This window comes from Chiloscyllium plagiosum, chromosome 21 (genome assembly GCF_004010195.1).
Source record: "Chiloscyllium plagiosum isolate BGI_BamShark_2017 chromosome 21, ASM401019v2, whole genome shotgun sequence".
NCBI classification, from domain to species: domain Eukaryota; kingdom Metazoa; phylum Chordata; class Chondrichthyes; order Orectolobiformes; family Hemiscylliidae; genus Chiloscyllium; species Chiloscyllium plagiosum.
In genome coordinates this window covers 51887764-51899770 of record NC_057730.1, presented here as the reverse complement: position 1 = coordinate 51899770, position 12007 = coordinate 51887764, and the positions used below count along the sequence as shown (strand labels likewise).

The following is a 12007-nucleotide window of genomic DNA, read 5'->3' as shown; positions in this document are numbered from 1 at the left end:
TTGCCCCTTAGGTCTCTTTTATATCTTTCCCCTCTCACTCTAAACCCATGTCCTCTAGTTCTGGTGTTGAGTTTTATGAGTTAAGTTCAAAAAGATCCTATACAGACAACAAACAAAACTAATATCATTTATAAAATACCTTGCAAGAACTGTAACAAACACTACATTGAACAAACAGACAGAAAGCTAGCTACCAGGATATATGAACATCAACTAGCCACAAAAAGACATGACCCACTCTCACTAGTATTCTTATATGGAGATGAGGAAGGACACCACTTCGACTGGGACAACATATCCATCCTAGGACAAGGCAAGCAGAGATACGTATAAGAATTTCTAGAAGCATGGCATTCCAACCACAATTCTATCAACAAATAAATTGACTTGGATCCTATTTACCACCCCCTGAGAAAAAGAACAGGAAATGACACCACCAACCCAAAGAAACCTAAACACATAAATAGAAAGCGGGTCATAACACCAGTCCCTCACCAGTGTCTCACTGATGATGTTAACTAGTACGGTGAAGAAACAGCTGAAAACAAACCATCCAGCTGAGCGAGCAAACTTATATCCAGAAGCTCAACCTGAGCTACAAATTTTTCCAAAACTCGGTTACTCAGTATTTCTAGGTATGTTCTTCTGTGAAGACAGACAGAAAATAATTGTTTAGTTTCTCTGCCATTTCCTCATTCTCCATCAACAGTTCTCCGGTCTCCCAACTTGTCATTGCTCATCCTTATTTTTCACATACCCAAAGAAGCTCTCACAGTCCATTTTCATTTTGTTTGTTCGCTAGCACAAGTTGTTACTTACCCCCTGGAACTGCTGCTGAAGCACACTGGGCATGTCAAAGCAGAAGTAGGAGCCAAATGTCAGCAGGCAGTTGAAAATTAGCAAGATAAACCTGTAATAGGCTAGATAGAGGGAACAATAATCTGAAATAAACTGAGGGAGAAACAATAAAACATGCATGTTCAGTAAACAATGGCTGGCAAGCATCAACAAAAGCCGAGTAGGAAAAGGGAGTCACGATATAATGGTCTCATCGGATTTTCATACTCAAACCGAGGAGTGAGATTTGAACCCAGAACCTTCAAACTCAGATGGGTTTTCCCAGTTGAGTCAAAGTTGACACACCATATTTTACTTGTTGTAGTCAGGTGGTGAGTTACAATGCATCAGTCACCAGCCAAGGGTGGCTCTGTGGCTAGCACTGCTCCCTCACAGCACCAGGGACTCGGGTTCGATTCCACCCTCGTAATAAACCTGATAACCTTTAAAAAGAACGCTTGAAATATCATAACATTCGAGGCCACAGGCCAAGTGCTGGAAAGCAGGATTCCTCTTCTATGCTGCATGACTCTACAACCTCATCAATATAAATTCGGTCAGCATTGAGATCCTATTGGGCAATAATGTGTGTGCGCGCATGCGTTGGTGAAGGGCTGACAGAGGAGGCTGGTCAAAATGTTCCAATCTTTGTGACGAAGAAGCTGCAAGCGAGAACCAACTCCTTAGGCACGCGAGTGATAAGTGAGAGGAGGGAATTACAAAGTCAGATTGTAATAAAGAAGCCAGGCATTAGCTTTCTGGTTGATCCTGGAATAATGCGTAGCTTTAGCAGATGACAGCAGGATTTGATGGTCTGGGGAGGGATGAGAGAGATTGAGGCAGGACCGTGAGCTCAGGGGACACAGGCAGACTTGATGAATCGAAATGGAGTTAGAAATGGGCTGCAGTGGTTCAAGATAGCAACTCATTACAGCCTTCTCCTGGACAATTCAGTAAGGTCAACTCTCAGCTACCTTTTGAAGTGATCTGAGCAAGTTGATGGCAATTGGGTGTTGGCAATAAATGCTGGCATTTCCAGCAAAGCCCACATCCAGTAAAATCAATTTAAAAAACTTAATTTCCTCCAGATCCTCACCTCTTCTTACTCCTACAGTCTTCTCCAGAGATACTTCCTCATTTACCCAAAACTCTCTGCCTTTAGATATCTCCCATCTCCTTCAGAACTGCTTTCCACAAAACTTCCTCCACCCTATTTGTACTCAGGTTTGCCCTATCCGAGAGGGAAGCTGCTTGATAGATTTATTACATTAAAAAGGCAGTATTTTTGCTGATTAGTAGTGGGTTACTGTCAGTTTTGGATCATTTAAACCCCCCACCAATCCTGCAACAAAAAATACTGGCAACTTTAGATTGCATTATCTTTTAGATCTCCACATCGAAGAATCATAGAATCCCTACAGAGTGGAAATTGGCCATTTGGCACATCAAGTTCACACCGCTTTTCCAAAGATTATTCCACCCACACCTACCCTTCCCTACCTTATTTCCCTAATCCACCTAGCCTACACATCCCTTGACCTTATGGGCAATTTAGCATGGCCAATCCACCTAACCTGCACATCTTTGGACTATGGGAGGAAAGTGGAACACCCGGAGGAAACCCACGTAGACACTTGGAGAATGTGCAAACTCCACACAGACAGTCACCCGAGGGTGGAATCGAACCCGGGTCCCTGGTGCTGGGAGGCAGCAGTGCTAACCACAGAGCCATGGTGTTGCCTACTATAAGGTGAAAGAGATGCCTGGGTTGATGGACATTGCTTGTATGAATGTTTCTGATGCTCAGGATTTATTGACCACTCAGGCTGGTTTACGAATTGCTGTCCGATTGCGAAGTCAGGATCTGAGGCCTTGCAACGCTACACTCTGCATCAGCGTCTCTGTTGGCCGTTTACTGCATCTTGCGGCCAGTTACAATAGTCCAAACACCCTTTGACCTGTGGTTCTGTCTGTTACAGGCCTCTCGGCCGCATGGCTGCTCAGAGAGACAGGTCTGAATGTTCTGGTGCTGGAAGCCAGGGACCGTGTTGGGGGGCGTACCCACACCGTCCAGGTGAGCATGTAGGACTGAGGGACGGAATAGAGCAGCACACCACACAATTACCTGGTCACTACCATCTCCCCATCAAATACTCCCCTGGACAGGGACAGCACGGGGTTAGATACAGAGTAAAGCTCCCTCTATACTGTCTCCATCAAATACTCACAGGACAGGGACAGCACGGGGTTAGATACAGGGTAAAGCTCCCTCTATACTGTCTCCATCAAATACTCCCAGGACAGGGACAGCACGGGGTTAGATACAGAGTAAAACTCCCTCTATACTGTCTCCATTAAATACTCCCAGGACAGGGACAGCACGGGGTTAGATACAGAGTAAAGCTCCCTCTATACTGTCTCCATTAAATACTCACAGGACAGGGACAGCACGGGGTTAGATACAGGGTAAAGCTCCCTCTATACTGTCTCCATCAAATACTCCCAGGACAGGGACAGCACGGGGTTAGATACAGAGTAAAACTCCCTCTATACTGTCTCCATTAAATACTCCCAGGACAGGGACAGCACGGGGTTAGATACAGAGTAAAACTCCCTCTATACTGTCTCCATTAAATACTCCCAGGACAGGGACAGCACGGGGTTAGATACAGAGTAAAACTCCCTCTATACTGTCTCCATTAAATACTCCCAGGACAGGGACAGCACGGGGTTAGATACAGAGTAAAACTCCCTCTATACTGTCTCCATTAAATACTCCCAGGACAGGGACAGCACGGGGTTAGATACAGAGTAAAACTCCCTCTATACTGTCTCCATTAAATACTCCCAGGACAGGGACAGCACGGGGTTAGATACAGAGTAAAACTCCCTCTATACTGTCTCCATTAAATACTCCCAGGACAGGGACAGCACGGGGTTAGATACAGAGTAAAACTCCCTCTATACTGTCTCCATTAATAAGGGGAACATCTACATAAATAGCTACTTGGAACAGGAGGAGGCCATTCAGCCCATTTTCCTTGCCCTGCACTGAATACAATCATTGAGCTAATTGAACACTTCCAATGCCTTTTACCCACTCTATCCTCATAAGCCTATACGTCACTGGTAATCAGGAATCTATCAATTCGTACCTGAAATATACTCAAAGACTGAAATTCCAAGGCCTATGTGGTAGAGGATTCCAAAGGTTCACTCCCTCCCAGTAAAAAGGGAGGTTTTTTTAAAAAATAAGTTGTGCCTCCTGGTTCTACATTTCCCCACACCCGCACCTACTGTTGATGTATTTTGTAGGTTTCAATGAAATCATCTTTATTCTTGGAGAGTTTCAAAAAATGAAAGTTTGCCCAATTTCTCTTTGTAGACAGTGCTGCTGAACCTTTGTTGCACTCGCTTTCTGGCAATCATAATAATCTTGAGATACTGAGAGCAGAACTGCACACAGCACTCCAGGGGAATCTAACCAAGCTTCGACACAATTAGCTCCTTACAGACAATGTAGCAATCTTATCTAAGCCAAGTTGTATCTCTCTAATGGAGTGAGATGTCTGTGGTCTACTGGAGCTCTGGCTGAAAAAGAATGGACACAAAAAAAAAGCTCAGTTGGGAAGAGTATTAGATTGAAGATGTAAAATTCAATGCTGGATTTAAGAGCCCCAGGGCAGTGTCCCTACCTTTGAGTCTAGACGTCCAAGTTCAAGTCCCATCTGTCCCAGAGGTGTAATACAACACATCTGAACAGGCTGATTAAAATAGCTAAGAGCTGATAGTCATATATTGAATAATAGTTCAGCCATCGACAAGGAGGTGTCAACTACAGAGAGTTGCAGACACTTTGAGGACTAGGACTATGTGCTGAGGGATGTAGTAAAACCCGGAACCACAGTCTGAGACCCTCCTGCCATAAAAAAAACAGACAGAGCCTGTTTGCTCAGGAGTATGTTCGAGAATAAGAAATGCACCAGTTTAGAAAGACACTTCAGAGTACGACCGAATGAGGTCTTGTGGCACAGTGGTAGTGACCCTACGATTGAACAGAAACTCAGGTCCAAATCTCAACTACTCCAGAGGTGTGTCATAACTTTGCTGAATAGGTTGATGAGAAAAATAGTTTAAATAAAACTACTGAAAGAAATTGAACGGTATTATACCGTATCACACCTGCATTGTTATGCAATGTGTTATTACACGTTATTAAACTTTACTTTTTGAAAAAAAACTGGAAAGGTCTGTTCAGGTATCGAACCAGTGCTCCACGTCTCACAGCAGAGTATTCAGAAATTGTTTGTTAATCGAGTCCGGCCATATTGTAAGTGCGTTGGAGCAACAGCGTCAAACTCATTAACTCCGCTGCGATTACACCAATCGTTTACAAACCCAATGGAACTTGATACCTCACAGACCATCCTCAGACAGACTGAAGGAGTATTTGCAGGTAAGGCACAGACCACACCTGGGTTCACACTGTTTCCATTCACCTCGACTGAACAACACAGGGGTTTGTCCATAGACCAATGTGTAAAATCCCGCATCTGTCATGAATGCACCGACAGACAAAAAAAATGCCCTTTAATCCTCACCTTTTGCTGCTGCCCGAACCATGTTGCGAACATAAGTAGCTGTTTCCAACTGGTAAACACATACTGCAGTCAGCAATTTGTGACAATCCCAGGCGTGATCATGTGACCTCGTAAAACTCAGTTACAAATCACACGACAGCAGGCTATAGTTCAACAAGTTTATTCGTTCACTTAATATTGCTGTAGAAAAGCCTTGTGGGATGTTAACCCATTTTCTAAGCAAGTATTTCATTTGTTTGTTGAAGCAGTTTTGATAATCCTCTCCTCCCCCATCTTTGCTGGGGATAAAATTACTGCCTTGCTGGAAACAAGGTTTAGCCCGAAACGTCGACTCTCTCACTCTTCAGATGCTGCCTGACCTGCTGTGCCTTTTCCAGCGCCACACACATGATCGACTCTGACTTCTCCAGTCTCTATAGTTCTCACTATCTCCAAGAAACAGAAAATGGCTAACTCCCCTACCTATTATCTGAAACACCAATTTCTAAGTTAGGCATTCATTTTCAGCTGCTTTCAAAACAATACGAGAACTAGGGATCACAAGTTAAAATAGTGCAGAGAGAGATGTAGATCTGTTTAAAACTGGTAGGCAAGATTAGAGATTTCAACAGTGGTAAGAGAACGGAGTTAAAGGCTCTATATCTGAATGCACACATTTGTGTCAATGTGGAGAAATTGTTAGCACAGATGGAGACACAGTTACAAAGTGACCAAGGCTGGGACCTGAATATTGACATTTTTAAAAATTGGAAAGCTACCAGAAAATTGTGTGGTGTTGCTCTGTTAATTAAAGATGATAGCTTTGGCAAATAGGGTTCAGGAGAATCAAAAGGATTTTTACAAATACATGAAGGACAAAAGGGTAACAAGGGAGCGAATAGGGCCCCTCAAAGATCAGCAGGGTGGCCTTTGTGTGGAGCCGCAGGAAATGGGGGAGATACTAAATGAGTATTTTGCATCAGCATTTACTGTGGAAAAGGACATAGAAGATATAGAATGTAGGGAAATAGATAGTGACATCTTTAAAAAATGTCCATATTACAGAGGAGGAAGTGCTGGATGTCTTGAAACACATAAAAGTCAATAAATCCCCAGGACCTGATCAGGCGTACCCTAGAACTCTGTGGGAAGTGAGGGAAGTGATTGCTGGGCCCCTTGCTGAGATATTTGTAACATCAATAGTCACAGGTAAGGTGCCAGAAGACTGGAATTAGCTAATGTGGTACCACTAAAGATGGTAAGGACAAGCCAGGGAACTGCAAACTGGTGAGCCTGATGTCACTGGTGGGCAAGTTGTTGGAGGAAATCCTGAAGGATAGGAATTACACATATTTAGAAAGGCAAGGACTGATTAGGGGAGAAAGTGAGGTCTGCAGATGCTGGAGATCAAAGTTGAAACTTTATTGCTGGAACAGCACAGCAGGTCAGGCAGCATCCAGGGAACAGGAGATTCGACGTTTCGGGCACAGGCCCTTCTTCAGGAAGGGATAATCAACATGGCTTTGTGCGTGGGAAATCATGTCTCACAAACTTGAGTTTTTGAAGAAGTAACAAAGAGAATTCTATAAGGTAGAGCGGTGAATGTGATCTATATGGACTTAAGTAAGGCGTTCAACAAGGTTCCCCATGGGAAACTGGTTAGCGAGATTAAATCTCATGGAACACAGGGAGAACTAGCCATTTGGATACAGAACTGGCTCGAAGGTAGAAGACAGAGGGTGGTGGTGGAGGGTTCTTTTTCATACTGGAGGCCTGTGAGCAGTGGAGTGCCACAAGGATCAGTGTTGGGTCCACTGTTTTTTGTCATTTATATAAATTATTTGGATCCTATAGGAAGGATATGAACATAGTTAGTAAGTTTGCAGATGACACCAAAATTGGAAGTGTAGTGGAAAGCAAAGAAGGTTACCTCAGATTACAACAGGATCTTGATCAGGTGGGCCAATGGGTTGAGGAATGGCAGATGGAATTTAATTTAGATACATGTGAGGTGCTGCACTTTGGGAAAGCAAATCTTAGCCAGACTTATACACTTAATGGTAAGGTCCTGGCCTGTGCTGCTGAACAAAAAGACCTTTGAGTACAGGTTCATAGTTCCTTGAAAGTAGAGTCACAGGTTATAGGATACTGAAGAAGGCATTTGGTATGCTTTCCTTTATTGGTCAGTGTACTGAGTATAGCAGTTGGGAGATCATGTTGCGGCTGTACAGGACGTTGGTTAGGCCACTTTTGGAATATTGTGTGCAATTCTGGTCTCCTTCCTATTGGAAGGATGTTATGAAACTTGAAAGGGTTCAAAAAAGATTTACAAGAATGTTGCCAGGGTCGGAGGATTTGAACTATAGGGAGAGGCTGAACAGGCTGGGGCTAAAGTGTGATCTTATAGAGGTTCATAAAATCATGAGGGGCATGGATGGGATAAATAGACTGTCATACTTGCCCATATCTCTCTAAACCCTTCCTATTTATATACTCATCCAGATGCCTTTTAAATACTATAATTGGACCAGCCTCCACCATTTCCTCTGGCAGCTCGTTCCATACATGTGCCACCCTCTGCATGAAAAAGTTGCTCCTTAGGTCCCTTTTATATCTTTCCCCTGTCACCCTAAACATATGCCATCTAGTTCTGGACTCCCCCACCCCAGGGAAAATGATTCTATGAGCCATAGATCCCTTCAATATCCAGTTATAATTTTAAAGGGTAAAATGTTAATGTGCAGAAGTTTCTTTGAGAGCTTGTGGTGTTTTGAAAAGTGATTACATTTGGATCTTTACTCCTCCCACCACCCCACCCCCACCCCTACCCCATGCTACCATAAGACCATAAGAAATAGGAGTGGAACTAAGACCATTCAGCCCATGAAGTCCACTCCGCAATTCAATCGTAGCTGATGGGCATTTCAATGCCACTTACCCGCACTCTCCCCATAGCCCTTATTTCCTTGTGAGATTAAGAATTTATCAATTTCTGCCTTGAAGGCATTTAACATCCCAGCCTTCACTGCATTCCGTGGCAATGAATTCCACAGGCCCACCACTCTCTGATTGAAGAAATGTCTCCACATTTCCGTTCTAAATTGACCCCCTCTAACTCTAAGGCTGTGCCCACGGGTCCTAGTCTCCCCGCCTGATGGAAACAATTTCCCAGCGTCCACCCTTTCTTAGCCATCCATTATCTTGTAAGTTTCTATTAGATCTCCCCTCAACCTTCTAAACTCGAATGAATACAATCCCAGGATCCTCAGCCTTTCATCGTATGTTAGGCCTACCAATCCAGGGATCATCCTTGTGAATCTTGGCTGGACACGCTCCAGTGCCACTATGTCCTTCCAGAGGTGTGGGGCCCAAAACTGAACACAGTATTCTAAATGGGGGCTAACCAGAGCATTATAAAGTCTCAGTAGCACATCACTGCTTTTACATTCCAACCCTACTGAGATAAATGACAACATTACATTTGCTTTCTTAACCACGGACTCAACCTACACTTTAACCTTTACAGAATCCTGGACTAGCACTCCCAGATCCCTTTGGCTTTAGGAATTTTCTCACCGTTTAGAAAGTAGTCCATGTCTGTATTCTTTTTTCCAAAGTGCAAGACCTCACATTTGCTCACATTGAATTTCATCAGCCATTTCTTGGACCACTCTCCTAAACTTTCTAAATCTTTCTGCAGCTTTCCCACCTCCTCAGTACTACCTGCCTGTCAACCTAACTTCGTATCATTGGCGAACTTCGCCAGAATGCCCCCAGTCCCTTCATCCAGATCATTAATATATAAAGTGAACAGCTGGGGCCCCAACACTGAACCCTGTGGGACACCACTTGTCACCAGCTGCCATTCTGAAAAAGAATCTTTTATCCCAACTCTCTGCCTCCTGTCAGACAGCCAATCCTCAATCCATGCCAGTAGCTCACCTCGAACACCATGCCCCCTCACCTTACCTAGCAGCCTCCCATGGCCTTTTGGAAGTCTAGATAGATAACATCCGCTGGCTTTCCCTGGTCTAACCTACTTGTTACCTCTTCAAAGAATTCCAACAGGTTTGTCAGGCACGATCTCCCCTTACTAAATCCACGCTGACTTGTTCTAATCTGACCCTGCACTTCCAAGAATTTAGGAATTAGAAATCTCATCCTTAATGATGGATTCTAGAATTTTACCTACAACCGAGGTTAGGCTAATCAGCCTATAATTTTCCATCTTTTGTCTTGATCCTTTCTTGAACAAGAGGGTTACAACAGCGATTTTCCAATCATCTGGGACGTTCCCTGACTCCAGTGACTTTTGAAGGATTACAACCAATGCCTCTGCTATTTCTTCAGCCACCTCCCTCAGAACTCTAGGATGTAGCCCATCGGGGCCAGAAGATTTATCCATTTTTAGACATTTTAGCTTTTCAATACTTTCTCTTTTATAATGGCTACCATACTCAACTCTGCCCCTTGACTCTCCTTAATTGTTGGATGCAAATGTTTATGGTTCAATTTAATTACTTTTCATGAATTTTAGAAACATACCATATGGTGTAAAACTGAGATCAGGGTGAATGTACAGGGGCATGTGTTCAAATCCAATTATAACAGCTGGTGGAATTGAAATTCAATTAAATAAATCTGGAATTATAAAGCTCATCTCAGTCACAGTGATAATACTTCCAAAAAGTGCTTTGAATGTTCACATCAAACTAGTAAAGATATGTTGTTACTTTTGCAGGTAGGTTTATGGTCATCAATCTTTCTAGCAGTTCCTCAGGAAAATGTCAGAACAGCTTTGGGACCAGCAATTTTTTCTGCTGGTGATTCTATAGTTGGGCAAATCCTTGGAAACCAGTCCAGGTGAGAAGGTTTTAATTAAACCCAGGGCTTCCTGGTCCAGAGGTAGGGCACTATCATGATGCCACCCTGCAGTAACTCTGTTGTTGCTTTTGAAGTTAGTGTAAAAGTTAGCATTCATCTGTTCTGTTCTTGGCCTCAACACTGGTACTAAATGTATGTACTAACGTTATTCCAATCCTCAACAATTTTAATTCTCTCATCTCACACCAATTGCACCGTTTCTGCAATCAAGCTTTTTAGTCACATTTCCCAACTCCCTTGACACTCATTTTATTTTCGTCAAGAGTGTGGTGCTGGGAAAGCACAGCATGTCAGGCAGCATGCAAGGAGCAGTAGAATCATTCCTGATGAAGGGCTTATACCACACTTGAGGAAGGAGCAGAGCTCCAAGAACTTGCAATTTCAAATAAACTTATTGGACTATAACCTGATGTTGTTTGATTTTCAACACTTTATTTAGTACTTGACACTGACCCAGCTAGCACAGAGCCAGCTCCTAGGGTGAGCAGAACCCTTGACATTCCTGTTTATTACTGTTAGCCAGGGATCTCTGATTAGACCACATTAACAGCCCCAATCAGCGAACTCATATTCTATGAGGTCCAGCTGGCTGATATCGTTCCAATTACTACAATAAACACGCGATGCATATTGAATGTGTAACAGTCAAAATCTGTACAATATTATAATGTTAATTCTGCAAGCCTAATACCCTTAGTTCTGAAGAAGAGTCATATTCCACACTTACTGCATGGAGTACCTGTTGTGTTTCTCCAGGATTTTCTGTGCTGCAGATCTCCAGCAGCCGCGGTATTTTGCTTTTATCCTCTTGGACACCTATGTTCTCTAAGTTCGCACATTAATGGAACATGCCACAATTCCATTTTCCCAGGACTCAGCTCTTTCCAGGTTTCCTATAAAGGATCTAGCCATTCTGTTACACAATAAAGTGATTAAACATTTAGCTGCATTTGTTTTTAAAAGTTGCCTTGTCTCTTCTCAAGCCTCTACATTACCTGTGTTCTCTAAAAGAATGATGAATTGGCTGGTTGAACAGCAACCATTGCCTTTGCTTCATGTCGACATCATTATTTCTGTTCTCAGGGTGATGCATTCAGAAGCATCACAAGAGAAACTCAAGAACCATAAGAAACGTTTCCTTTGCGAGGAGAGAGTGCGTGTATAGAATGAGCTGCCAGAGGAAGTGGTGGAGGCTGGTCAATTACAACATTTAAAAGGTAGCTGGATGTGTATATGAATAAGAAGGGCTTAGAGGGATCTGGGCCAAGTGCTGGCAAACGGGACTAGTTTAATTTAGTATGTCTGATTGGCACGGATGAGTTGGACTAAAGGGTCTGTTTCCGTGCTGTACATTTCTATAACTGATTAGCAAGGTTAGATCTCATGGAATACAGGGAGAACTAGCCATTGGGATACAGAACTGGCTCAAAGGTAGAAGACAGAGAGTGGTGGCGGAGGGTTGTTTTTCAGACTGGAGGCCTGTGACCAGTGGAGTGCCACAAGGATCGGTGCTGGGCCCTCATAAATGATTTACATAAATGATTTGGATGCGAGCATAAGAGGTACAGTTATTAAGTTTGCAGATGACACCAAAATTGGAGGTGTAGTGGACAGCGAAGAGGGTTACCTCAGATTACAACAGGATCTGGACCAGATGGGCCAATGGGTTGAGAAGTGGCAGATGGAGTTTAATTCAGATAAATGCG

The 12007-nt window shown here is 43.3% G+C and overlaps 1 protein-coding gene across 3 annotated transcripts in view; it reads right to left on the bottom strand.

Moving 5' to 3' along the window:
• Positions 1 to 5544, bottom strand: part of mfsd1l (major facilitator superfamily domain containing 1-like) — a 41081-nt gene extending 35537 nt beyond the window's left edge. For 2 of the 3 annotated variants that reach the window (XM_043712061.1, XM_043712064.1), the window contains exons 1-2: positions 5439 to 5544; positions 820 to 920 (exon numbers count right to left, since the gene is read on the bottom strand). In XM_043712061.1, the coding sequence (XP_043567996.1) occupies positions 820 to 920; positions 5439 to 5460 (123 nt within the window). In that variant the 5' untranslated portion in view covers positions 5461 to 5544. The remainder of the gene's footprint in view (positions 1 to 819; positions 921 to 5438) is intronic. The other variant, XM_043712063.1, reaches the window with a different exon arrangement.
• Between the last annotated feature and the right edge of the window lie 6463 nt (positions 5545 to 12007).